Source organism: Sardina pilchardus, chromosome 22 (genome assembly GCF_963854185.1).
Source record: "Sardina pilchardus chromosome 22, fSarPil1.1, whole genome shotgun sequence".
Taxonomy (NCBI): Eukaryota; Metazoa; Chordata; class Actinopteri; order Clupeiformes; family Clupeidae; genus Sardina; species Sardina pilchardus.
Genome location: NC_085015.1, coordinates 19,315,636 through 19,342,864, shown reverse-complemented (window position 1 = coordinate 19,342,864; position 27,229 = coordinate 19,315,636). Strand labels below are relative to the sequence as shown.

The window sequence follows — 27,229 nt, the reverse complement described above, 5'->3', positions numbered from 1 at the left end:
GAACCACATATGGTTTCCATATCTGCTGATTCAGGAAACTGACAAAGTTTTCAAGAAACTGATGGTTAAAATTCTGAAACTTGAGGTTGATGTGAGGGGGGAGGGTGGTGTGTTGATGCACTGGATCATCTTTCTGAATCTCAATATTCTTTTGAGAGAGTGCTAGGTAAGTCTCTTACTTACTATAAACAACACCAAGCTCCAAGCTCTGCTGTTTCCTGTAATGCACCTCCATTTCCTTTGTTTTGTTGACATTCAAAGTGAGGCTGTTGGACTAGCACCACTGTGCTGCCTCGTCCACCTGTTAGATAGGCCTGTGAAGTGGAGGAGACGCGCGCGCACTATCGCCTTCTGATAAATCCAAGTCTTTTTTAACTGGGTGCTGAATCCCACGTAAAACATAAATGAAAGAAAAATAAGTGAAGGACAGCACTCTTCAGATTTTCTTTGTTGGCGATGATCGCCATTACACGCTGAAGAAGGGCTTTGCCCGAAACGTTCGTAGGCGAATAAACAAAGAAAATCTGAAGAGTGCTGTCCTTCGCTTCTTTTTTTCAGATAGGCCTGTACATTGTTGTCGCTGATCAGGCCCACCACCACTGCGTCATCTGTAAATGTAGCCTAATGATGGAGGTGTGACTGCTGCTGGCTCTGCAATCATACAGTAGGTGTAGACGTTATACAGTGGAGGACTCAAAACATAGTCCTGGGGTGGGTACCTGTGCTAATGGTTAAGGTGTCAGATGTCAGACCACCCACCCTGACCACCTATGATCGGTCAGTGAGGAAGCTGTGAACTCATTTCCAAATACTCACTCAACACCGATAAGTTGTTGTTTCCACTCTTACTGTTGGATCGTATGTGCACAAAACAAGGAGCGATAAGAAATATGCTCATTAGTAAGATATTTATCTGTTTGTTGTCACAGTCATGCCCTCAAACTAGAATCTGGTTTTCATTAAATTGTTCAGGGAAAAAGGATTTCCACTTTGGAGTGGGCTGGGACATGTACCGACCTGCACAGGAATTTGTGTTGTGTTTAGGTAAGAAGTAGAGCAGGGTAATCCTCCCTGCTAGTGCCAGGCAGAGTATGTGTGTATGTATGTGCGTGTGTGTGTGTGAGTGTTTGTATTTGCTGGGTAACAGGGAGGTAATTTATAGTATAAACAGGGATATCCTCATTAGCTGGTCCATTAAAGATTGTGTGTGTTTGCTCAAGTGTCAACAGATTACACCACACAACATGAAGTTGGAGCTATTTTAAAATGAGCTAATAGTGCAGATATGACACATTTAATCGTAATAAATGTTGTATTTCGAGAATCCATGACCCTGGCGATACTCGCTTCAGGGATCACTCTACAGGTGATCTACAGAGTAGCATGGAAACAGATAGCAGATAACAGATAGTCCTGGGGTCGGAGTGATTTCTTCAGTCATACTCTATGTGCATTCTCCAATGAGTTCTCTGGCTAATGGGAACTGAAATGCATGTAAGTGTGTGTGCGTTCGTGAGAGAGAGAGAGAGAGAGAGAGAGAGAGAGAGAGAGAGAGAGAGAGACTGTGTGTGTGTCTGTGTATGTTGATGTGTATTTGGCTGTGAGCGTCCGTCCCCAGAGTGTAAAAGCACTGGGTGGTTCCCTGCCTCCCCCCACCCCACCCACCCACAAACAAACACACAATGGAGCCTGCTTCTCCTCCCAGGGGAAATCACTGATGGAAGGTGTGACAACAAAATAACACCCCAGCACACTATCAATGCAGTAGACTCCATCGCTGAAACCTGAACTTCCCTGTCTTCCTTGGATCAAAATCTCATTTGTGGCAAAACAAAACAAAAGTGATCTTCTAGAAGATATTGACTAGAAGATATTGTATTGATAAAACAATGTGCTGAACAATTTGCAGTCTTTGTCCACTTTGTCCATTTTTACAGGGGCCTCTCAGACAACACCGGGACGACTGCTTGCCTGTGGTCAGTTCCTGTGGTCTTGTCCAAAGGGACAGAGACTTTGTCCGGCCATAGAAAGGAACCAGGTGTGATTCAGGCTACAGGAAGCCATGGGGTGTATTCGATAAACGGACTAAGCCAAGTCCAAGGGACTGGAAGGACAATGACTGCATCCCTGAAGGACTTACCGTATGATAGTATTTCCAGACTATAAATGGGTTAGTCACACATTCAGTTGGAATATCTCAGTTAATACGAGTCCCTGCATTTTTAACTCATATTGCTGTACCTTACTTCTCTCAAAATCTAGTATTACTTTAAAAATAAGTATAGGCCATCATTAAGCTCTATTCTTGACATTGCAGCCTCTTCCCATTTGGGACAACCCGGTGAAAACAAGTGCATGGACAACTGAATTAAATGTGAATACAAATAATGACACAGAATATTCGGCCATTCAGTCAAGTCATATGAGCCAGGTGGTATTTGTAGGGGCAATCACTCAATGCAGCTGTCATAAACCTCAGACTGTAATGTTTTTGCCATTCTATCTAGCTCTTCAGAATTGAGAACAAATGTTTCAGTGAACAAATACAGGCAAATACAACCATTCAGTTTTGTTTTCACCGGGTGCAGCCCACAGACTGTGCTTGATATCAAAAGGAAATTACGTGGCCCTGATGTCAAGAATATTGGATTTACTATGGTTTTATCATCTTCAACTTGTAAAGACTGTAAAAGGTGACTGCAGGCCATAGTCAAAGGCCAGGTTTCCCAGATTCGTTAAGAATCTGGGAAACCCTAGCCTGGCACGCCCTCCCAGTGACGCAACGCCTTCAGGCTTTTGCTGCTGGTCTGGTCAACTGCTCATTGAGAAGGATTTCTGAGTTCCCGAAATCTGCGGAACTGCCCCCTTTGGTCGAGAACCAATCAACTTTGAGCAGCTCCAACGGCTCTGAGTAGAGGCGTGTTCAAGGCAGAGGAAAGAGTGTTGTTATTGGTTTAAACTCGGCAATCCGCTTTCTGACATCTACCAGTAGCAAATCGAGGCACTTAAAGGAGGCGGGTCAACCAGCGCTGGCAAGAAACCGTGTTAGCACAGGCTGTTGGTCAGACTAAAGTCTCGCAGAGCCTTTGAAAGTCGATGGTAATCAGGCTAGGGAAACCCGGCCAAAGTCTTTAGGCAAGTTCCCCACTTGGCGGCCATCTTGGTAGCATGCTTTGGGCAGTTATTTTGAGCAGCTATATTTTCCAATTGATATGAATGGGGAGGCAAACATAATGGAAGTCATATTAACATAAAATCAGGCTAATCTGTGTTAAAATCTGAATTTAATGATATAAATATCTCCCCCGAAATCGCTAAAATAAGGCTACAAAAATACAAAAATGTGGTTGGTTACTTACACACACATTACAGGAAGGGTGGGATATGTGTAGACAACTTCCATATTGGCGTTACGAACTAACCCCATACCCCATGTCATTAGAAAGTATCCGGCTCAGTGGCCTGCGAGGAAGAGGAAGGCACGGAGACGGATATTGTCCCAGCAGCTGTAGTTTATTGAGAGGGTTCACAAACAGTTTGTGATTCACAAAGGACAGAGCAAAACACACACCGTACAACAAAGTGCAAACTGGAGTCAGAACATGTCACAATGTCTTCCATTTTCAGGGAGGTCCCCTCTTGCAACAACACACACATGCACACACACACACACACACACACACACACACACACACACACACTCACACATGTCTGCAGGAACACCAGTGACAAGTCATCACCTTCAATGTTCACGCCGACTTAAAATACAAACATATCGTATCACTCTGTAAACAGAAGCAGGGACAATAAAAAAACATCTACCACATTTCACATGATTAGATATGTTGTCTTATTGAGAACTGCTAAAAACCGCCACGACAGAGGGAATTCACACTACCTTAATCTAAATGTACAACAAAATGACTTGTCACAGGAACTTGTCAACAATTACACAATCTCCTAACTCCCCCATCAGATATTCAGGGCTATTACACCATCACTATAATGTGCGCTGTGTTGTATGCTAATAGATATGATTGCATGAGATCAGTGTCTCTTGATGGCCATATGTGTGTGAAGTAAAAGACCTGTTATGCACACCTGCTATGTCTTCATCTAACCTGTATGTTTTAGGTATCTGTTTCCTCCACATATAAAGGGGATGATACACAGAGGAACTACATTGAGCAATGCTTATAAGAATGATGTTATTATACTTCCCCTTAGATGATGAGGGACATATCTTCCTGGATACCTTTCATCAGCCAGTCACAGCCATAGGGCCCAGTTCTGTAATTGCCTGGCAAAACTGCTAAAAAAAAACTGCCCTATATCATTATGTCAAGATGCATTAGGCTCACTTCTAGATTCCAGATATGTCAGTGAGACTACCAGACTACCAGAGTCAGTTGCCCACCTGGAGTATCATGTCTGTATTGAATGTGCCCACTAGAGGGCACTGTTACTGCAAATGACCAAAAAAACGGAGCTGGCACAATCTTTGAAATCTGAACAGCTTTGCGGGTCTAATGGAAAACTGCTACAGGTCAGACTCGCTCCTTTCACTATTAGGCAGGTGTGTATTACCCCAGCCCTGCCAGCGATCCTGCCCCAACACACACCATGTCATGTAGATCCTCTCACAGACATGCACAGGCACCACACTCCATTGCAATTAGGTAATACCTTTGACAAAGGAAACATCTGCTTTGATTCCCCCCCCCCCACACCCTCCCCAGCTGTGCATCTATCCAACAGTAACAGTCTGTGAAGAACCACAATGGCAAGGAACGGCAGGAAAAAGTGAATCAGGAGGGGGAATCCCTGACACTGCATATGTGTTAGTGTGACTGTCGCCGTTACCATCCCATTCTGTTGTCAGGCGACACACACTGGTAGCGCGGACCTCTACACGCTGGACGCTCTAATCTGTCTACTGGCACTCTGTTGCGGCCTCTTCCGTTCCATCTGTCGTTACCCTCGTTCCCGCACAGTGGGATGAATCATGCGGTTTTCCAGGACCCCAAAAAAACACGGCACGATTCAAGAACAACATGACCCGCTCTGCCAAGACCAGAGCTCATTTAAAAGTGAGCAGACTAGCGAGGTGCACTAACTCACCCTTGTCGGGCCTTTCATCATGCGGGATCCCAGGATCTGATTGGCTGAGTTATTAACTAGATGAGTGGGAGGAATGATCTAAACCCCTTTTGAAGAATCCCAAATATTTCCAGTGGTATCTCCTCCATGACCTGGGTCATGTTAAAGCGTAACTTTGTTTTCTCCTTGCATGTCCACTTTTCATTTCAAATCCTCCTGCCAAACACTTCACCAAACACTGACCAGCATGTGTGTCTACGAGAGAGGGATCAGCAGGAGAGATCGCAGAAAACCGAACATCTCAAACATCTGGCAAAAATGACCGACGGCGGGGGTGTCTGCAGGTCAAGGGGTTACCGTGAACAGCTCCAAACTACCGGGAGAGAGCACGCACAAATATACACACACACACACACACACACACACACACACACCCATCCATCCACACACACACACACACACACATTTCACAAGAGGCTCCACTGGGTACACCACAGGACGGCTGACTGGGAGAGAGCATGCAGAGGCGTCTACTGGGACAGCTGATATTCTCCAGCGCCGCAGAGTCCTCATTCGTCGAAGCGGCCCTCCAGGATGCTCTCGAAGGAGAAGGGCACGAACTTGAAGCCCTGTCCCACGTAGAACTTGTTCTGGAACTCCACCCTGGACGCGGGAGAGGAAGAAAAGGAAGAGGAGATAAACGTCAAGCGCAAACATCTGTGATAGCTATCGTCGCAGGACTCCAGCCAATAAATAAACAGGCTACTATCGAGACAAAAGCAGCTCCCTCGGACGGGTCTCAGGCTTCTACCTTGAGGGGCACACACCGCAAATGCGCTGCTAGATCAGATCGGAGTGATGGGACATTCCAGGTGGAGGGTTTTGATTTCCATATTAAGGAATCTTGCCCTCCTTTAGCCCACATTACAGGGTTTACAAGCAACAATTCCTGCTAGGCCGTTAAATGGCCAGATGCCTGACCACAGATAAACACAAACCAATACACGCACACATACACACTCTCCCTCTCTCTCTCACTCACACACACACACGTGCACACACTCACACACACACACACACACACACACACACACACACACACACACACACTCACACACACACACACTCACACACTCACACACACACACACACACACACACACACACACACGCACACACACTCTCTCACACACACACACACACACACACACTCACGACCACAATTTAAACCACACAGCATTGACACAAACTGGCATACAGTCTGTGACACCCACTTAATAAAGAGTGCTTAGACAACCTCAACATTCACAGAGTGCGAGTGGCCTGCTGGCGCTGGCGTTGGACGCGCCTGCTGACCCCGGGGTTCGTCTCCTCTCCCCGCCCGGCGCTCTGTTGCCAGGTGACAAGAATGGAAGAGGCCTGGGCGAGGGACGGTGGAAAAGCACCGAGCTCAAACATTTCCGCGCCGTCTGAACAAACGCAAACTGTCTCCCCACCGAACTTGTGTGTTAACAGCGCCTGCCACATGTGTGTGCTTTCAGTCCTACAGGCATCACAGGAGACGAGCAGAGCAGAGCAGAGCGTTCCCCTCTTAGATCTCAACAAGGCCCACAGTTCTGAAGAGGAAGGCCTGCGAGGACTTTTAATATGACACGTCAGGGGAGTGTTTACCCTCCCATGGCGACGCACTGTACCGAGCACTTTGAGTGTTTTTGTTAGTTGTGAGTGTTCTATTTAAGAGCAGGGTGTCTGCATGAGTTAGTTTCAAGAGAGCCTAAACCCCTGGGAGGCGATACACTTGCTTCTCCTGAAAAGAGAGGTCACAGACTCATCATAATCTCTGTGTGTGTGTGTGTGTGTGTGTGTGTGTGTGTGTGTGTGTATGGGGGGGGGTTTCCATCATGTGTTTTTATAGGTGTGAATCCACCCTCATCCGCATGGCTGTTGTAACATGAAGTAACAAGAGATAGGATCGCGCTACCATCTGGAAGTATAGTGCATATATATGTGTGTGTGTGTGTGTGTATGTTTGTGTGTCCTTGGCTGTGTGTGTGTGTGTATGAGTGGAAGGAAACATGTTAAGAACAGTGGAATGTCTCACTGCCGTGGCAAATATTTAACTGAAGAGAGAGAGAGAGGTTTAAACAAGGGGTGGAGGAAGAAGAGGGGAAAAAAACGGGATTCACATTTATCTTTCCACAGTCGGAGCGTAGGAATGAAGGAAAAGGACACATCACGTCCTTCACGCATCTGTATCATAGCGTGAGAGAGTGTGTGTATGTGTGTGTGTGTGTGTCTGTGTGTGTGTGTGTGTGTGTGTGTGTGTGGAGAAATACAGCGAAGGAGAGAGTGTGTATTTGAGGATTGTGCATGGGTATGTGTGTGTGTGTGTGTGTGTGTGTCTGTGTGTGTGTGTGTCTGTGTGTGTGTGTGTGTGTCTGTGTGTGTGTGTGTGTGTGTGTGTGATCACTGATCACATCAGTGTGTCAAGAGGGAAGGTCATGGGTGAGATGACAGCCGCACTCAGAGTTTCCACTGATGCAGCCCTGCGGTGGGGAAAGCCTTTCCAGTCCAGGACAGGGTGGCGTCCAGGGGGGAGGGGGGGGGGGATGGGGGGGAGCGTCCAGGAGGGAGACCCCGAGGAGGAGCGCACATACGTGTCCCTCGGAATCAGCCCGCCGCCCCGGGCCAGCACAATGCACCACCAGAGGCGCTCCTACGAGGTCACTTCCTCTTCCTCTCGCTAGGCACCCATTCTCTGCACTTCCCTCCCTAAAGAGCCGGTGTTTTCTAGAAAAACATGAACTCTCAAAGCGACGCTGACTTTGCTCTCTTTGATGCAATTCATTTTCGTTCTCTGTTCTTTTTTCCTCCCTTTCCCAACAGGAAGATCTCTCCGACGTTGCTCACTTTCTCCTATATCCCATTTCTCATTACCGTGACGACCTGTCACACACCTTTCTCCTTTTCCACTGACATGCCAGGCTATCATGTTCGGAGCCTGCGCCTGGGTGGAAACTTAAGCTCCCTTTGTGTGTTTTTCACTGGAGGAAGACGGGAAGGTTGGTGACGAGCTGTAGGAACAAGCTCACCCTTGGGTAAGCCTGCCGTAAACAGCAGCTGGGAGCACCCAGGCAGCCAGCAGAGGCAACGGCTAAAAAACACTGGTGTTGACAAACCTGCCTGGCATCGGACACAGAATCCATTCAGCCGGGCCGTCCCAGAGTGACCACTCAGGGGACCGGTCACGTCAGATGTACTGGATGAGGTAAGCTGTTTATTAGTCCTGTGTGTGTGTGTTTGTGTGTGTGTGTCTGTGTGTTCAGATGTCCGTCTGTGTCTGCAAGGGAAAGTCTACGAATATAAATACTCCCTCCCTCACACCGCCGAGAAAAACATACAAAAAAACACTCAAAAAACACACACACACACACACACACACACACACCAATGCACGCACGTACGAGTGCTGGGTGCTCGCCAGCGCAGTGCCCTACAAGCAAACCTCCAGCCCTTGTTTAACGACTCTCTCCGCGTTACACAATCCCCAGGGACACTTCCAGCGCACGCCTCTCCTCCCAGGCTCCAGGTGTTTTTCCAGAGCGCTTATCTCTCCCACAGGTGCGCGAGTACGAGTACGAGCGCACGCCTCGCCTTATTAAAGATCATCCATTTTCGCAGAGTGACAGTTGTTTGAGTCTGTGTGTGGCAGGAACTGTCTTCGACCTTGTTTCTTCTTTTTCCAAAATGTGTTTTTGGGGGGTGAGCATTTCACAACAACACAGAGAGTAATAATACAAAGGGGATGGCTGTGCCATGCTGTGGTTGAACATAGTTGTTAATGTTGCCGTATCACACTGGCACCCGCCCGTGATTTACTGTTATGATGTGTGAGTCTTAAAAATTTGCGGGCTCTGCACAGCACGCCCTGTACAGATAGTGGTACCAGGTACCTCCACCCTGTCTATTTACCGGAGGAGGATTAGCAGGTGAAAGAAGGCAGACTGTTCCTATCAGTGTGTGTGTGTGTATTTGTGTGTGTGTATGTATGGGTGTGGGTGAGTATGTGTGGGTGTGAGCACACGTATGTGTGTGTGTGTGTGTGTGTGTATGTATGTGTGTGTATGTGTATGTGTATACACGTGTGTGTATGTGTATGTGTGCGCGCACATATGTGTGCATGTGTGGGTGTGTGTGTGTGTGTGTATGTGTGTGTATGTGTATGTGTATACACATGTGTGTGTATGTGTGTGTGTGCGCACACATATGTGTGCATGTGTGTGTGTTTGTGTGTGTGTGTATGCTCACCAGTGCAGACGCAGAGCATGCAGGAATGCAGAGAGCCCCTCCATGATGAGCAGGATACACACGGTGAGCGTGGCGAAGGCCGAGAAAATGATGGTCAGGCCAAAGAATCCGCCCCCACTGCGCGAGGAGAGACCCAGATGCATCACCATGCCCCACAGCACCTCCGACAGCTCTGAGAGAGAGAAACAGAGAGAGAGAGGGAGAGAGAGAACACAGTGAGGGCAAGGGAGAAATGAGTAAATGTGTAGTAACATTATAGTAAATTTCTCATTTATAGTGTTCACGATTCACTAGGATCACATGCTCAGTAATAATTATTTAACTATAGGAACTGGTGCTTATGTTTTGGAGTGGATGCAGGAGGGTTTGTGTGTGTGTGTGTTTGTTGGATGGGGGGGCTTGTAGTACATGTATGTGTGTGATACTGAGTGATAATGTACAGAACTTGGCATAACTTAGTTATTACTATCACTTCTAATGTATAGAACGGGCATAATTTGCAAGATGTGTATATTTTTGTGCTTGTGTGTGTACAAGGTCGAAACCTATTGGTATGTACTTTTGCTGTTTGTGTGTCTCTGTGTTTGTTTTTTCATGTTTTCATGTGATGTGTGTGTACATGCATGACCATTGTGTGTGTGTGTGTGTGTGTGTGTGTGTGTGTGTGTGTGTGTGTGTGTGTGTGTCTGTTTAGCTTACGGGCATGTGCCAGACTGAGAGCCCACAGGCGCAGGTAGGATGCTGTGTTGGAGATGCAGCCCAGGCAGTACTCTATAGTGTGAATGGCCTGATGCACTGCCATATCCCCAAAGTCAAACTGCAGAGAGAGAGAGAGAGAGAGAGAGAGAGAGAGAGAAAGAAAAAGAAAAAGAGTGAGTGAGTGTGAAAAAGAGAAAGACAGAGAGAGAGAGAGAGAAAGAGACAAAGAGTACATGGAAAGAGAACGAGAGCATTCTCTTTCTTTGCCGGAGAGCCGTCTCTTGTTCTTTCCATGCTAGCCTTCCTTTGGAGCGCGTATCAGTGGCCCGATGTCTAATGCGCCTCATTAGGGGTGAACACAATGGCTCTCTTAACACAGGGTCGCTCATGCCTTCCTGTTCCCGCCTTGACCCCGGTGATAACGAGCCCCGACCGCCCTGCTTCAAGGTAATGACTTACAACACTTGTGCAGCCCTTAGCAAGTTATGTAAACATACTAAACATCTGTGTGTGTGTGTGTGTGTTTGGAGGTGTGTGTGTGTGTGTGTGTGGAGGTAGTTGTGTGTGTGGAGGTGTATGTGACTTGTGTATGTGTGTGTGTGTGTGTGTGTGTGTGTGTGTGTGTGACTGTGTGTGTGTGTGTGTGTGTGTGTGTGTGTGTGTGTGTGTGTGTGTGTGCACGCCCGCGTGTGTGACTGTGTGTGTGTGTGTGTGTGTGATTTAGTTTGGCAGAACACAGGTTTCCCCTTTCCATCTAAGCCTTTTGTCTCATGTGCTGTAGACATTAGAGTGAGAATGTTTGTATGTGTATGAGACATTGTGTGTGTGTGTGTGTGTGTGTGTGTGTGTGTGTGAACTGTGGAAAAACAGTGAGATCATGCCCACATTGTTCTCCATAGAAGCGGAGGGAGCACAGTTACGGCCGTGAACAGAGCGAAGTGACGCGTTGCGACGGACAAGTATTCCTGTGGAATTTGCATTGTGACGCTCGACTCCAAACAATCGCAGGAACCACAACGAAGCTCACCAGCACTTCACAGTGAGTCAGTGTAAGAGCGCGCTGCCCTTATCTACACATGATTTATATTGCATAAAATACCCATTCCAATCATGCTGTACTACCAGGCTTGCCAACTCTCATGATTCAAAGCTCTCGCAGACAATTTCAGGTCTCTCGAATGCCATCGCATTGCACTGTTTTCCACTGACGGCAAAGCTTATCCTTAAGAGTTCAGATGGAGCACTCCATCTCACGCAAGGAGGGCCCTTGAAGTTGGCAAAGCTCGGGCAGGCTATCTACCACCATCATAAATGCAATCACACGCAAATACACAAACAGAGACACACACACACACACACACTGAGACACACACAGACACACACACACACAGACACACAGACACACACACACACACACACACACACACACACACACACACACACACACACACACACGTACACACACACACAGAGACACACATGCACACCACACACACACAAACACATACACACAAAGAAATGCATGCACACGTCATGAACATGCATGTCTGACTTACCGGTTCCTCCTCAGCGTGCTTGAAAGCAAACAGAGTTAAAGGATGTGTGTTAGTATCCAGAGTGTGTTGTTGTCATGACAACAGTGAAGCACAGGGAGTCAGTGGGAGTTATCTGCCTTAATCACACTGATAGACTCGAAGCATTTAGTCTATGACTAAAACACACCATTACGTCTTGGCAGCTGTTTCCATCCGCTAAAACTTAAATTAGATGCCCCGGTGAGAACGCCAACCAAATCGTTTTCTAAAAAGAAAATAAACTATGCGTGTTTCCCCCGAGCCAAGTCCTCCCAACAGGTGATGTTCCTATATTATTATTCTACGGTATTTCTGCTTTGCAGCGGATCCCACTTGCCAACTCACATTCGGAGGAGACATCTGTTTCAACGGTTGCCAGGTCTGCTCCTGTTGTCAGTTAAGGTGACAGTGATGGGGCAGCTGAGCGCCCTCAGTCATCACACAGAACAGCTTAGTGGGGCCGGATGGATAACCATAACACACTAGCCCTCGTGGGGCACAGCCCAAAGCTCCATCACCCCCCCCACACCCCCCCCCCCCCACACACACACACACCAGCCTTCACTCCTCCACGCACACACACAGACACCCCTTTGGGCTACGAGCGAGCGAAGACGAAAAAAATATTTTCCAGATTCCAGCGCCTGGCGTGGAGTGTTTACAGAGAAGCGAGAGCGGCGGCGGTGTGGAGTTTCTGCGCTGTTTACATCACCCTTCGGCTGAACGTGAAATGGAAAAACCCTTTTTCTTATCTCTCCCTGTCACTCCATCTCTCTCTCACTCACTCTCTCCCTCCTTCCCATCTCTCCCCCCCCCCGAAACCCCCCCCTCATCCCCTCTTCCTCAACATCCAAAAACAGCCTGAAGTGAGTTGGCAACAGTAGAGTGTTTGGCACCGAGCTCTCAAAGAGGCAGTGGTGATAATGAAGGCAATGATGACACCGTGATGGAAATGAAGATGTCAAAATAAATAGCCGTTAAAACGAACGTGTACACAGGAACGCTATCTTTATCTAACCTTGCCCGTGGGGGGGTTGGGGGGGAGGCTCTTTCCTAATGGCACATCTGTCAAAGAGGAGGGGGCTGATCTGATGAGCACAGGGTGGACAGACTCATTAGGGAGAGAGAGAAAGAAAGAAAGAGAGAGAGAAAGAGATACAGAGTGAGAGAGAAAAGGAGAGAGAGACAGAGAGAGAAACAGAGTGAAAGAGAAAAAGAGAGAGAGACAGAGAGAGAGAGAGAGAAAAAGAGTGAGAGAGAAAAAGAGAGAGAGAGAGAGAGAGAGAGACAGAGAGAAAGAGCAGAGGGTCATTAGAGAGAGAGAGAGAGAAAGAAAGAGAAAGAGCAGAGGCTCGCTGGCTGATACTACAGATGAGGCAGCTCACACAGAGAGCATGTAGCCCTTGGGAGACCCCCACAGCTTGGACCACACACTCCACACTCCCCTGTACCCACAAATGTGTTCCATCAAAACCGACGCGCGGGTTCTGTCCAGCTGAAACATTCCTTCATCGGAGTCGACCGAGTGGGCCAGCCTCTCTGTGAACTTTGGCTCTGGCCTCTTGTTCACTTCTCTCCCTTCCCTCATATGTGCGCATGTGGAAAACCTGACATGACGATGAAAAAGTCTAAATCTTGCTCAGAGCTCAGCTAACCCACCCCCTTACTCCTGCCAGTCAAAACAAAGTAGGGGGTGCAGTGGTGCAATTGGCTAATGCGCCTGTACAACATCTGGGTCCGTGTGCCCACAGGGACTCGGGTTCGAGACCGACCCGGGTTAATTCCCGATCCCGCCCCATCTCTCTCTCACCCATTTGCTTCCTGTCAGCTCCTTCATTGTCTTACATAATTAAGGCAAAACAACCCCCAATAATATACTTAAAAGTAGTCTTACCCCACATGCAACAGATTTTTAGATGATCAGAATGACAGTGTGACAGGAAATGGAGGGATGAACGGGGAGTGGCTGTGCGATGGAAGTGGAATGACGGATGATGGTCCACTCTCATCAGCACCAGGCCTCCACGGCAACGCCTCATGCTCGCCCCACCCCTTGCACGGCCCCGGGGCCTTCCTCACCTCGTCTCCCTCCTCGGAGTGCTGGGAGAGCTGGTCGTGCTCGATGATCTCGGCCTCGTCCTCCGTGGGCCCGTTGCCGACCCGCACCCCTCCGAATTTCTGCGTGCCCTGTTGGGTGAGTCCGGTGGGTGAGGTCGTGCCTGTCTGCTCTAAAGTTTCTAGATTCTCAGCGGGGCCTGCTTCCCTCATCTGGGACTAAATACAAAATCCACAAGTTCTGTTTGGCTGAGAGCACGCCGCGAGCCACAAACCAGTTAAAGTCGGCCCCCCCTGAGGCACCTTCCAAATACGTCACGCTCAGCTCAAAAGCACTAACGGGGTGGCCAAAGCTGGATCTCAGGGCTTCCTGGTGCCTGCAGGTCCAACCAGGACTACTAGGCTCAACACAGCAAGCTTTTCCTTTAACTGGATTATCTGGAATTAGTTTTGATTTTTTAATTTGATTTATTCTCGGATTAACAGACAACATAATCCAAAGGATAACATTTTAAAGTGAGTTACCTAATTAGCTATCAATAATTTTATATTTTAAAAGAGACTAAGTTACACATGTGGACAGTGCACAATGATGGCATGCTATTGCTGCATGCATTAGAGCATGCTAGACAGAAGACCACATATTATATAAACCAATGAAAAAATGGAAGAAATAAATGTTGATGTGTTCACTACAAACAATGCTATTGTAGCCTGCTGAACTTGAGCCTAGTGGCTAGTCAATAAGCAAGACAAAAACCCGCATTCACCCCAGCCCATCAGAACCAGGTCTGGCCACTCCCTTTTCCAATATACACAGTATTTGGTAGGTGCCGCATTGAGCCCAATCAAAGCCAATGAATTATTTAACAAAAATATAACTCAAATCAAAGTTTCAAATATTCAAACATTATGCATGCATGTAAGTTGTTTACATTCTACAGCAAGCATCTATACATTGAGTGTATTAACTGGCAAAGTAAACAGATCGTTTCACTTTGCTGTGGCTCGTGGCAGGCTCTACGTGGCATCAACAAACAAACAACAACAATAAACATTTACTCCAGTGTACACAAAGATCTAGTCCCTTAGGTTCACGGGAGTCTACAGAACAGAGAGAAGACATTGTGTGCAAAACCATTTACAGTAATGCAGTTTCTAGAGATGCAATGTACAGAAACGTACAAAAAAAAGTGATCTCAATTCAATGGTAAGTCTTTTGCATCTCTCAACGCATTACTTTGCTAAAGAGATGCTCTGTTTAGTGAGGTGAGTTCAATTGTCAATTGTCCTCGAATCCAAATGAGAGCACTCTTGAGAGACTAACTTCAGCTAAAAGCGAGCAGGCACAGCTGGTCTCCAGTGGCGAGGCTGAGAGGAAGAATTCTGAGTAGGAAAAGGAAAAGAAAAGAAAAAAGGTTACAGAATTCTCAGGCGGCAATGGCGGCGGTGGCGGGGACCTACCAGGTGCTTCTTCCAGAGGTGCTGACGACGCAGCACCAGGGTCTTCACCACCAGCATGCATGGCACACAGGCCAGAGCTATCAACACCAGCAGAACCTGGATCCCTGTCTACACACACACACGCACACACACACACACACACACACACATACACACACACACACAAACAAAGACACACAAACACAAAGACACATAAACAAAGACACACAAAGACACACAAAGACACACACGCACACGCACACGCACACGCACACACACAGGCACAGACACACAGACACAGACACAGACACACATATGCACACACAAAGACACATAAACAAAGACATACAGACACACACAGGCACGCACACACACATACACACACACACAGAGGAGTAACTCTGAGGAAAATAGCATGCATCTGTGTGCCATCTGAAATTACAGTAGCTATGTACAGATACATTTTCCACTTTTTTATATGTTTGTGAATGTGTTTGTGAGTGTTTGTTTTTGTGTATTTGTGTATTTGTGTATCTGTATTTGTGTATGTGTATGTGTATGTGTATGTGTATGTGTACAGTATGTGTATGTGTACAGTATGTGCAAGTGCATGTGTGCATAGGTGTGAGTGTCTGTCTGTCTGTGTGTGTGTTTGTGCATGCAGCTACCTGTCCTCGATACAGGGGTTTGTTGGTGGGATCATTGTAATTGAACAGACACATGTTGATGAAGGCAATGAGGAGGCTAGGGGCATCTTTGGAGGTCGTGGCATCGTAGGCTGTCCACTTGTAGAAGATGAGGAGGATGAGGTAGCCAAACAGACTGCTCATGAACACGATCTCTGGGATGAAGCCCAGGAAGATGTTCAGAGGCTTCTTGAAGTACCTGAACAAGAGATCAAGAGATCTACTGAGTACCGGTATTTGAAGAATTGTTTTTGTTTTGCTTACATGACAGTTAGACACAGACTGGAAGCTTCAAAGCTCAAGTCACCTTGAGTCATTGTGCAATAATATCATGTTAAGTTACATCACATTATTAGGTCACGTAAGGTTATGTTACATAGTGTTGGCATGCATTATGTAGAGTTAGTAACAACATAATTAATTAAAATGCATTTTATTCTGTTCTTGTTAATGAGTTGGAAACATGCAAAAGACATGGCCATAATCAATAGACTCATTCACAAAAGGAGGACACTGGCCAGATGGTGGGAGTGACCTACAGGTGGTTGAAGAGACTGAGCGAGACCCCAAACAGCATGTGGACGACCCCGAGGATGACGGACATCTTCATCTTGAACGAGTTCAGGAAGGTCAGCTTGTTGGTGGCGATGTTCCAGATCTGCGGAGAAAGCGGAGAAGCGAGCGAGCGGAGGAGGAGGAAAGGAAACGCGGAGAACAAGAGGTCAGATTTTCCACTCTAATTATCCCCATCGCTCCGTTTCAGCTGCCCGCCGTCCTCATAAAGCGCAGCTGAATAATCCGTCCAGGTACGCCGGAGCCAGAGTGAGACATAAGGCGTATTTGTGTTTGGTAATTACTGAGTGCCAATCGGGCATGACATACCAGGCCCTCGTTACGGGGCAAGGCAAGCCTGCCTCCCTTGTTGTGCCAGGCCCGGGGCCTGCCTGCGCTTGGGCTAGGATCATGCCAGGCAGAGTTGGAATCTGCGGACTGGTACTTACGGGGTCGATGCCCAGCGGGTAGGGGCCCCCGAAGACACCTGGTATGGCTGGGTCGAGCTGCAGGACTGCGTTGTTGTCCAGCGTGTCGAACCTGCACACAGACAAGCCCACCTCAACATCAGGACACACCAGAATGGAGGGCTACTTGATCTTACAGATGGTAAATAGAAGATTAAAAAATAATGATTATTTAATAATGTATGACCATCCATCTTTGCCTCTACATATAAATGAATGCAGTGTTGCAGCAAATATTGGCTTATCATTTCAGTCTTTAATTTAGGTTTTTGATTTATCTATCCAATAATTAATTGATGAGGGCTGTCAGTCAAGTGAGTGGTTCTACTGTACGTACGACCAGTTAGCTCCCTTGGGTCCAAACATGGGCCTCACACTCCAGCCAGAGCCAAACATGTTGAGGGACTTGGAGAAGCAGTCGTTATAGATGACCCCAGTGTAGACGGAGAAGATCCCCATCAACAGGATGATATATCGACCAGCAAACACCATGTTGAACATCTGGAGAGAGGGATGAGAAGAGCAAGTGAAGTTGTTTAATGTCACGTTGTACGATAATGTGAATTTTAATGACGAACATTTTTATTTTGACACACGTTTGGAATGTCTCTTCACCGTGCTACAGCCAAGTTTTTTTTTTTAACCAGCACACCTACGTGGTTTTGACTGAGTTATGCCTATGTAAACATGGACACGAACAAAGTTTATTCTAGGAGTAAGTAAAATGGCTCTACAATTCTAAAAATCTAACTTTAGCCAGGTTTATAAACTCAACATTAATATTTATGCACTCTTCGGCACAACTTTAAACTGTCCGAATCTTACTCAAACCGGCTTTGCTTCTGTAATAGAGTGCCCGCCAGCGCGGTGTGAATTCTCTGTCTTGGCTGAGCCACTCCTTATCCCGGCGGCCGGTCACCCACCTCGTTGTCACTCTTCTGGGAGAGGAGACGGCTCTCCCTGATGACCAGGTAGAGGGCAGCGCAGGTCATCAGTGCGCCGTGGCCCATGTCTCCGAACATCACCGCAAACAGGAATGGGAAGGTGATGATGGTGTAGGGGGCTACCACAGGAGCACATAAGCACAGTCACAAACAACAACATCTAGACAACATCTGCAAATGGCACTGCAAAAAATAAACTCAATCACAATTTTACAAGCCCAATAAAAACCTATTTAGGCTGGGTGTGGAAACGGTCCGTTTGGACAACTGAACTTCAATGGCTTATTTTTACTTACTTATATGGCGATAACTGACATCACAAGTAGGGTTTGTTCTAATTCGCCCATTTTTTAGAGGCTATTTCTAAGTTTAAGATTTTCCTATGCCGCATGTTCATGACAGCTCTTTGGTAATGCACAACCTCTCCTAATTCATGAAAATCAAGACAAAATGGTTTCCATTCTATGTCTCCTTTAGGCATTTTAACATGTAAACTTTTATGTACAGGGCTACAGTGATTACCGGTACACAGATTTTGGGTGTGTTATACCTGGATTAATCTCACGATAGGTGCCAATGCCGTAAGCATCAACGATATTCTGGAAGCCAGAGGTGAACTTGTTGGTCTTGTTGAAGGTGGGAGGAGTCTGCTTGGTCTGCATCCTGTTGAGGATAGACGGGACGGTGGAGCCACTCCTCTCCTGGAGGGCCACAGCGAACAGGAAGTTAGAGGTCAGGGGTCACTCTTACACGCTTCACTTTTCTCATTCATATTTACACATTCTCCCCCGCAACACAATCTTTCTTTTCAATCTCGTGCATTGTTCATGCAAACTATTTATACAGGAAATCCATTAACTGTGTATAATCTCTCTCTGTGTATGTGTGTGTGTGTGTGTGTCTGTCTACATCTGCCAACTCACCGTTCCTCTGCGGAGGGCAAACTGGATAGAGTTTGCCCTCTGCAGTGTGTGTGTGTGTGTGTGTGTGTGTGTGCGTGTGTGTGTGTGTGTGTCTACATCTGCCCACTCACCGTTCCCCTGCGGAGGGCAAACTGGATGGAGTCCAGGTCGGAGACGGGGCACCAGACCTCGGCGATGAGACACTTCTGCGTGACGTCGATGTTGCAGAGGTTCAGGGTGTGGTAGATGGCCTTCATCTTCCTCACCTTGATGAACCACACCCTCATGGTCTTGGACGCCGCCTGCAGGACTCGCTGGCGATGGTCCTCTGTCTGGTTCAACACCTACACACACACAAAAGGGGACGATGTCAGGTCAGACTAAAGTACCACACCACTGCTCTAACACTGATAAGAGCACAGGTGATGGTAAACAATTAATAGATAATCATTCTTCCGTCAAGAAATATATGCCCTCCATATGAATGGTTGCCATGCAACAATGAGACGCAGCTACTCTAAACTTTTGTGCTAGTTGTGGTAGCACATTATTATAGAAAGAAATGCGGTCAAGGTGTGTGGTTATGCTGGAATTTACAACGGCATGGAACGCAATTCAGTCAATCATAATCAAGGACCAGAACTATCCGTTTTAGAACGATTTCTAATAGGCAAAGCTTTACAATATCTATGGTATTAACCTCAACAACAAAGCTAGAGCTACAGCACAATGTAACTAGCCTACCAGCCACTATGTACCATTATATTTGTGCTATCTACTTAGAAGGATGACTAAATTCTATGATTTGCTCTATTTTCAATGTGTATTAGTTCTACAGTCTGTTTGATTTAGGCCTTTATGATTCACGACAGTACTGTCTAACTGATAAAAGTTTCACAAATAGTTCCCATTGGATGACTGATTAAGTGTTCTTTTGGTTACATGTATTTGAGAGCTATTTTTACAGAATTTGACAGCCCTAAGACAGACTGAGGAAACATGATATATCATCAGAAAAAAGGTATGCAGTCCCACAAATAATGTTATCTCTCTTTTCCCTCTTCATTAAGGCTGAGCGATGAGGGAAATATGGCGACTCAACAAGTTGTTCTGCACACTCTGAGAAAAAATGCTTTTGGAAATCAGTGACCACAAAGAGTTCAAGTCCAGAGAATGGAACTTAGTGACAGCTGAGTCTGTTTTGTCTCTCCAGTGTTGAGGAAATTACGACCATAAAAGTCTGTCTGTCCCTACAGTACGTCCCCACACAGCAACATGGATCACAGTGCAGGTACATGGTGACTCTAACGCTAACAGCGTTGCTTAAAAGGTGTTTCCTTCAGGGGCTGGCTAATGGAGTTTCATTTCATCACTTTGCTCTTTTTTCTTTTGCCAGACCCCAGAGATTACACACACTCACACACACACACACACACACACACACACACACACACACACACACACACACACACACACACACACACACTCACTTGCTCAAAAACACATGCTTACTCAAAAACACACACACACACACACACACACACACACATACTTACTCAAAAACACACACACTCTCTCACACACACACGTGCTAAATGAACCTGACTTGCCCTCCTGCCTGCCAGCCTCCCGTGGGTGGGCTGCACTGGCACCTCACCCAGTCTGCGCCATCTTCCGCACGAGGAAGACAGCCTGGAGGGAGAGTCAACTGGGGGGAGGAGAGGGGTGCTCGGAGCAGATCAAGACAAGCCAGCCAGGGCCCAAGGACACAGAGAGCAAAACCGCCGCACAAAACAACAAAACAGAACAACGAGATCCCGAGAGAGAGAGAGAGAGAGAGAGAAGGAGAGAAAGAGAGAAAAACAGAGAGAGAGTGAGAGAGAAAGGGTGGGGGAGAGAGAGAAAGACAGAGAAAGGGGGGATAGAGAGAAAGACAGAGAGAGAGAGAGAGAGAGATGTTTGGATGTTTCGGACAAAGATTCTCACTGAATCCCAGAGGTGTTAACCCAGAGATGCCAAGGATTACACTTGAGCCAGGGCAGTCTAGTCACTCTAACCCTCTACAGAGAGAAAGAGAGAGTGAGTGTGTGTGTGTGTGTGTGTGTGTGTGTATATCTGTGTGTGTTTGAGAGTGTGAGTGTGTGTGTGTGTGTGTGTGTGTGAGTCAGCGTGTGTGTGATTCAGCAGAGCAGATCCACTGTAATCTTCGGGCCGGAGGGAGAGAAGCGGAACTCCGAAGCCTCTTTTCCACGCTTAATAAGGAGATGTTGCCTCCTCACCAAAACACCGTCTTTGTTCCCATGCCAGCAGCAGCAGCAGCAGCCCCTCCTAGCCCCACAGGTTAATGGAGAGGGTAGAGAGACAGCGCCAGAGTCCTATTCTCTCACGAGTGCCGATGTCTCACGCTGGTACGCGCTGCACAGGGGTGAACTGAGGTAGCACGGCAAATGCGTATAGAGGCACTTTAACTTGCATCCTACCTCCTGCTTGGCCTGTCACCGAATGTTTTTCAGCGGATATAATTCATGCGGTCTCACGCACGCCGACCATATCTCAGGAATTTAAGGGGGCATCGATTGTCAGGCCTGGAAAACAGCAGGGCGGGCACTCCGGGCAGGGATCTTGTTTCCATAGCAGGTCCAATTCTATGTCTGACATTGAAATGAGTCATTATATTACTTACACCCCCACCACGCCCCTACACAAAAGGTCCATTGAAAATGATCCAACATCGACGAGTCAGAGCCTGGGAATGCTGCTTTGGCAAAGAACATGCCTAGTGTGTCTTGCGTTCCCTGGACGTTTTGCGAAAGAGGCACCAGGTTGCCTGCCTGAAAGGACAGAGATGTACTGCTACGATTACTAATAGCCACTATTAGAAGCTGGCCGGACAAGCCGTGTTTATACTCGAAATGAGCAGAGTGCTGTAGGTTACTCTCTCTGTTTACAATAGCCTTTTTCAGTTTGTTTTTTCGAGTCCCGAGACGGTGGGCAGGTTAGCTATTTCGATGACTGGGAGTTTACAATGGAATGACAGGGAGAGGAATGACAGCTCACAGAGCAATCAATTCCATAATACAGAGCTGAAGCATAAGCAATGCTAATAGCACCAGCACAATGTGGGACTGGACATCCACGGTGCAGAACAGCTTTCACATTGGTCTGGATTGTGCGCCTGTGCTTCAGTGAAGGGACTGTACCATTTGGAGGTCGTCGATGCGGGTGTTGACCCCAGCGGCCATCTCCTTCCTCTCCTGCGGCGTCTCCGGGCAAGGATAGAGCGACGCCCTGAACCTGTTCGATAAAAACACACAACAGTGCTGAATTTAGCACAACAGCATTGACAGGAACAACAACATCTTAATCTGTAATCTTAATCCCAATATACTCATTAACCAGACTTGCTTGAAAAGCTGAATTGGTTTGTGGTAGTCGATCATGCATTGATGCATTGATATGACTGCTTTCCTACTGTAGGCTTGTCAATACTATAAATGTGTACACGAACAACGAGAGTAAACACACCCCTCACAGATCTTCTTCACCCTGTTCTTCAGCTGGTCTCCTTGGAAGAAGATGATGAAGACAGATTTGTGGACTTGGTCTCCCTGAAGGAAAAAGAAAACAAAAAAAACAATGTAGTATCATTTTAAGCGTTTGGCTTTGCTAGCAGTGGTTTAAGACAGAAATCCAATTCTGATATTCAATTCTGACCGTTGCTGGGTCCTCAAGGGGATCCTCGATCTCTGCCTGCCTCAAAAAGACATTTCCGCGACACACTCTCCACAGCATCCTCTCAAAGGTCGGAATCCTCTCACGGTTTATCACCCCGGCAACGAACCTTCACAATCAATCAGAGTCAACATGGAAGCGCCACAGATCGATGCATGCACTCTGCCCTCATTCAGAATCAATGGAATAGTTTAACAGCTCGCAGATAGGCAATGGACTAGAGTTGCATGCAATAAAAATGCCCTCTTTGGTTACTGTATCTGTGGCCACTTGCCGAAGGTGAACAAGGGCGGGGGGGATTCTTTGCCAAGCTTCACTGGATGAAGCCAATAAATATTTACAGGTTTTGCACCCTTAGGATCAACAACTACACACATATATACCTGGCTTGGAAAATGTTTGTTTCTGGTTAAGCCTTGTGAAGGCCAAAAACATAATAAACATGCAAGGTATTACATAATCATCTTAACTAGCCAGTTTCCACGACAAAAAAACAAACAAACAAAAAATGAGTAATATCCAACACTTTTAAAATTATGGGGTGTTATCATCATCAAATTAAATTGCATTTTATGGTAACTAATGAAGTGCACTTTAATTTGTTTTACGTGCATACAATTAGAAAATTACTATAAATTACCAAAAACAATCATGTTTGGCAATTTCCAACAAAGTGCAATGTTTTGAAGTTCTCTTGAAGTTAAAGAACAGGATAGTAGTCTGACAATGCCAAATTGAATTGTGTTGTGCTCTAGTTGTGCCAGTATACACAGACTCCATACAGTACATGCATAACATAAGGTTTGACAGGTGCAGTACTCACCCCAGTCTGAGGGGGGCGCCACGGCCTGCTTCACTTGGGTCCAGCAGGGAAGAGGACTCCTCCAGCAGGTTGGGATCCTCCATCTGCTGGTGGTGATGATGATGATATTGAGCCTGAATTTACAAACCAACCAAATGCCTAATCACCCCCCCATTACAGGCATGCGGCAGGGACAGGGAGGAAAGAGTGAACAAGTTGCACAGTGTTTGTGTGAGCGTGTGTGTGTGTGTGTGTGTGTGTGTGTGTGTGTATGTTTGTGTGAGTGTGCGTGTGTGTGTGTGAGAGAGAGAGAGAGAGAGAATGAGAAAGAGGGAGGGAGAGAGAGAGAGGGAGTGTGTCGAGAGTGTACGACAGAGAGAGAGACCACTACTGTACAACCATATGATGGAAGAAGACTATTAGAGGAGAGGAGAGAGAGAGTGATGATCAATCCTGAGGATAAAGTGATACAAAAGTGCATCATTTATCTCCACAACTGTGACTCAAATGTCTGTAAGCTGGAGGGTCAGCAAAGTAGCTAGCTTCGTTAGCAGATGTCATTTCATCAACTTCGCTACAGGCAGAAATAATTTCCATACTGTATAAATTGTTTGTGCATGTAGGGTGTAGGAAGGAATGCATTAATTTGCCAACTGTCAACCTCAACCTGACAACATCTGAGATTTACAGTGTAGTGTCATTTCAAAATACTTCTTCAGCAGACATGATTAAGGAGCGTGACCCCCACAAGCTTAAACGGAAAGAAGAATGGAACGGGGGGCTCTGAAATGGATGTCCATGTGCATGGGAGTGGTGGTGGCGTCGGAGAGGAGACAGCATGGGATGGCATATGTGGTGGTGGGTGATGGCTGTGGACTAATCATGTTTCATGAGATTGCAGGAATGCCGCATGCCAGTATTCTATCCTAACACTTCGTATATCAGCTTCCCGCACAAAATACACCTTTAATACACACACACACACGCACAAGCATCCACCCACCCACCTATGCACGCACGCACGCACGCACGCACACACACACACACACACACACACACACGCACACATACACACCTTTCTGTTTTTACAATTATGAAGCACGCCATTTAGAAAGCCATTATGCAAATACCCCATTAAATTATTAGCATTATTGTTATTATCATATTTAATATTAATACTGAACTGACTGTGCCTATAATTACAATATGATACCCACTTCAAAAGCACACACTACATCAACCGCCATTAAAGCCATGAGAACAAATAGATAAATAACAGCAGCAAAATGAATATAAAAGTAAAGTCTGCCTAAAGGGAACCACTCCTTTCTTTAGAAGTGGTTCAACGTTACACCCATTGTTGACAGATAGTCTCGACGGTTAAATCGTCTTTCACGGTTAATTCCGGTGCAAGTTCTGTTTTGTGGGGGATTTCAGGGATGCTCTAGTGCTCATGTTGTCTTTGTATTACCAGGCCCTGTGCTGAAAAGGAAGACCTGACCTCATCAAAGAACTGCTGCGTACGCCTGAGGATGTGCTTCAGCTCCGTCAGTTCCAGAAAGTTCTTCTTCAAGGCCTCCTGATTAGTGTTGATCTCCTTCAGCTCATTCTCCAGTTTCTCAAAGGTGGCCTAGACAGACAAACAGACAGACAGACAGTCAGACAGACAGTCAGGCAGACAGTCATGCAGTCAGTCAGAAAGACAGACAGACAGGCAGACAGACACTCATTGTACACAGGTTTGCGCAAGAACACATGGTACTCCTTACGACTTAGCAGACACAAACTCATGGTACATGTGTGCTACAAATGTGTTCAGTGTTCTATTCAATTACATTAGATGACATTTATTAGTTCAGATGTCTGCGCTGATACCTCAAGGTCAATCATGTCTCTTGGGAATGGCACTTCAGGATTCTCCCCCGTGTCCACGGTTGGAATGTTGGCTTTTCGAATCTCTTTTTCCACAAACCCTGGGGAAAACCATTGCACCAGTCGTTGAAAACATGTGCTGAAAACCATAGTGGATTCATCACATCATGCATTCATCACATTGGCTGGTCTAACCATCCGTTCTGTTCCACACTTACTCAGCTTTCTGTCCATCTCTTCACAGCGGCGCACCTCGTTCACAAACTTCCTCTGGAACACGTTCACGTCCGGGTTCAACTATAAAGTCCACACGGACATATAATATGTAACTCATATTAACTGTATTACAAACATGATAGTGTGTAGTGTACAAATGAACTGAATAGATCACTCCAGTCTTTCACAGTACAGCATCATTTGAGAGCAATGGACAAATGAGCTGAATCAGAGAGCGTTAAAGCGGAGCAGATTTTTTGGCTGAATAGATCATTCTATCACAGTATAGTAATATTTGAGAGTAATGGACGAATAAAAGCGATGGAAACTCACGTCGCGGAACTGAACCATTCCCAGCTCTCCCAGTTCACTGACGCAGCAGTAGGCTGCCTCAGACTGCAGGAACAGCTGGGCGAGGGTCATCTCCTCACTCCTGAACAGCTCCCCCATGATGCCTCACCGAGTGCCCACACAACAAGGAATAAACTGGACAAGGGGAGACATAAGGAACAATAATGAATGATTATTACTGATTTCATCTTAACAATGCACAAAAATACTAAACAATGTAAATTGCACAATAGATCATAAAACCTGCACAAAACACGTATTCATGCATTTGTAATTGTGGAATGTGTTTTTAAATTTTAAAAAACATTGCACACTGAATTTTCAACCATTCTACTTTGTTTTTTTTTTAAAAAAATATGGCTGCGATGGACCCTGATAATAGTTTTATAATCATATTCCATTCATTGATAAAACGATTCCTTGGTCATATTTTTTGGATGGTTTCTACGAGGGTTTGCACATGCGCAGAATAGGTCTACAGCCACCTACAGTAGGCAATCCGTGATATGTCGACGGAAGTGCGTGTGAAAGACCGAGCGCTCTCAGCATCAGCATCACGACTACCGCACTGCCCTTCACGACTCAAGGACGCCATGATTTGAATCATTTCAGTAACCATCGCCATAAGCGGCTTCCACATAGAAAAATACGAGGACAATCCATTTCCGTGTTTGTCATGTTATACTGTTATTTATCTAATGATAAAACATCAATGGTAGGTCCGTGTTTACCTTGGACTATTAACAGTCTGTGTTTACCTTGGACTATTAACAGCTCATGCATACACATATTTGATGGGGTATTTTGAGCGAACATAAACTCATACACACATAGCAGTTGCCATAAGCAAAGTAATACATCTACCACGTTAAGAATAAGAACATATACGAATATGCAAGGTGACAGCGATTCACCTCAAATCTGTCAAGCGGATCTACAAAATTAAAATCTGTCCGTTTTCTGTGTATATCCAAATATTTCTCTGGATGATTATATAGAGGTTAAAATAAAAAATGGACTGATCACGACCGTTTTCATTCGTTTGCCTAGCATAAACCTCGGTGGATGCAGCAATTAAGCATCCTTCCATCAGCATCACAGACGGATGAGATTCATTGCACTGAGTTTCATTAAATTCATGCCCATTAGCGACCTTTAGAACAACACAAATGTGAAAATCGTTAAATACAATTCTATTCGCAAAGGATGGATTATTTTTCCTACCTTTGTAGAAATCCTCAATATACAAGGCTCAGCTCCAGCTGCTTCTCTCTCCACAGTAGAATAAACGTGACGTCATTGGAGGGTCCGTAGGTCATGTGACATTCTCGTCTCCCTCAGTTGGCAGCGTGTGATTCAAGCATGATCAGCCTCGAGGTAAAGCAGTCTGTCCATGTCAAATATGCCCAGAGGAAACAAATAACAATAGTGTGTTTTGTCCATTTAAGGCTGAGGATGTAGTAGACTATAGAGTGCATAGATTACACTAACTGGCGAATCATAGACTGTTTAACTTGTGTTGGTGTT

General features: G+C 46.1%; 1 protein-coding gene across 2 annotated transcripts; it reads right to left on the bottom strand.

The window, feature by feature from the left end:
• Positions 1-3,494: 3,494 nt before the first annotated feature.
• Positions 3,495-26,988, bottom strand: atp6v0a1b (ATPase H+ transporting V0 subunit a1b). Of its 2 annotated transcripts, none has more exons than XM_062526822.1 (22): positions 26,927-26,988; positions 25,685-25,837; positions 25,354-25,432; positions 25,139-25,236; positions 24,765-24,893; positions 23,285-23,367; positions 22,444-22,570; positions 22,255-22,337; positions 21,930-22,023; positions 18,861-19,073; positions 18,378-18,528; positions 17,807-17,946; positions 17,221-17,384; positions 16,866-16,956; positions 16,404-16,522; positions 15,847-16,063; positions 15,200-15,307; positions 13,760-13,954; positions 11,663-11,680; positions 10,107-10,224; positions 9,408-9,579; positions 3,495-5,763 (listed from the first exon to the last, which is right to left on the bottom strand). In XM_062526822.1, exons 2-22 carry the CDS (start codon positions 25,799-25,801, stop codon positions 5,670-5,672), a joined length of 2,610 nt encoding a protein of 869 aa, XP_062382806.1. In that variant the 5' UTR covers positions 25,802-25,837; positions 26,927-26,988; the 3' UTR covers positions 3,495-5,669. The 2 variants fall into 2 exon arrangements, with proteins under 2 accessions (XP_062382806.1, XP_062382807.1); XM_062526823.1 differs by having other exon boundaries at positions 13,760-13,867.
• Positions 26,989-27,229: the final 241 nt, after the last annotated feature.

What these genes read in the sequence shown, in the direction of transcription:
- atp6v0a1b (XM_062526822.1), bottom strand. Translation starts at nt 25,801, where the DNA reads ATGGGGGAGCTGTTCAGGAGTGAGGAGATGACCCTCGCCCAGCTGTTC. An exon ending in TTGCCCTCCGCAGGGGAACG is followed by an intron (nt 18,529 to 18,860) that starts GTGAGTGGGCAG and finishes GTGGCCCTCCAG; the next exon opens with GAGAGGAGTGGCTCCACCGT. An exon ending in CTATCGTGAGATTAATCCAG is followed by an intron (nt 17,947 to 18,377) that starts GTATAACACACC and finishes CTCCTGTGGTAG; the next exon opens with CCCCCTACACCATCATCACC.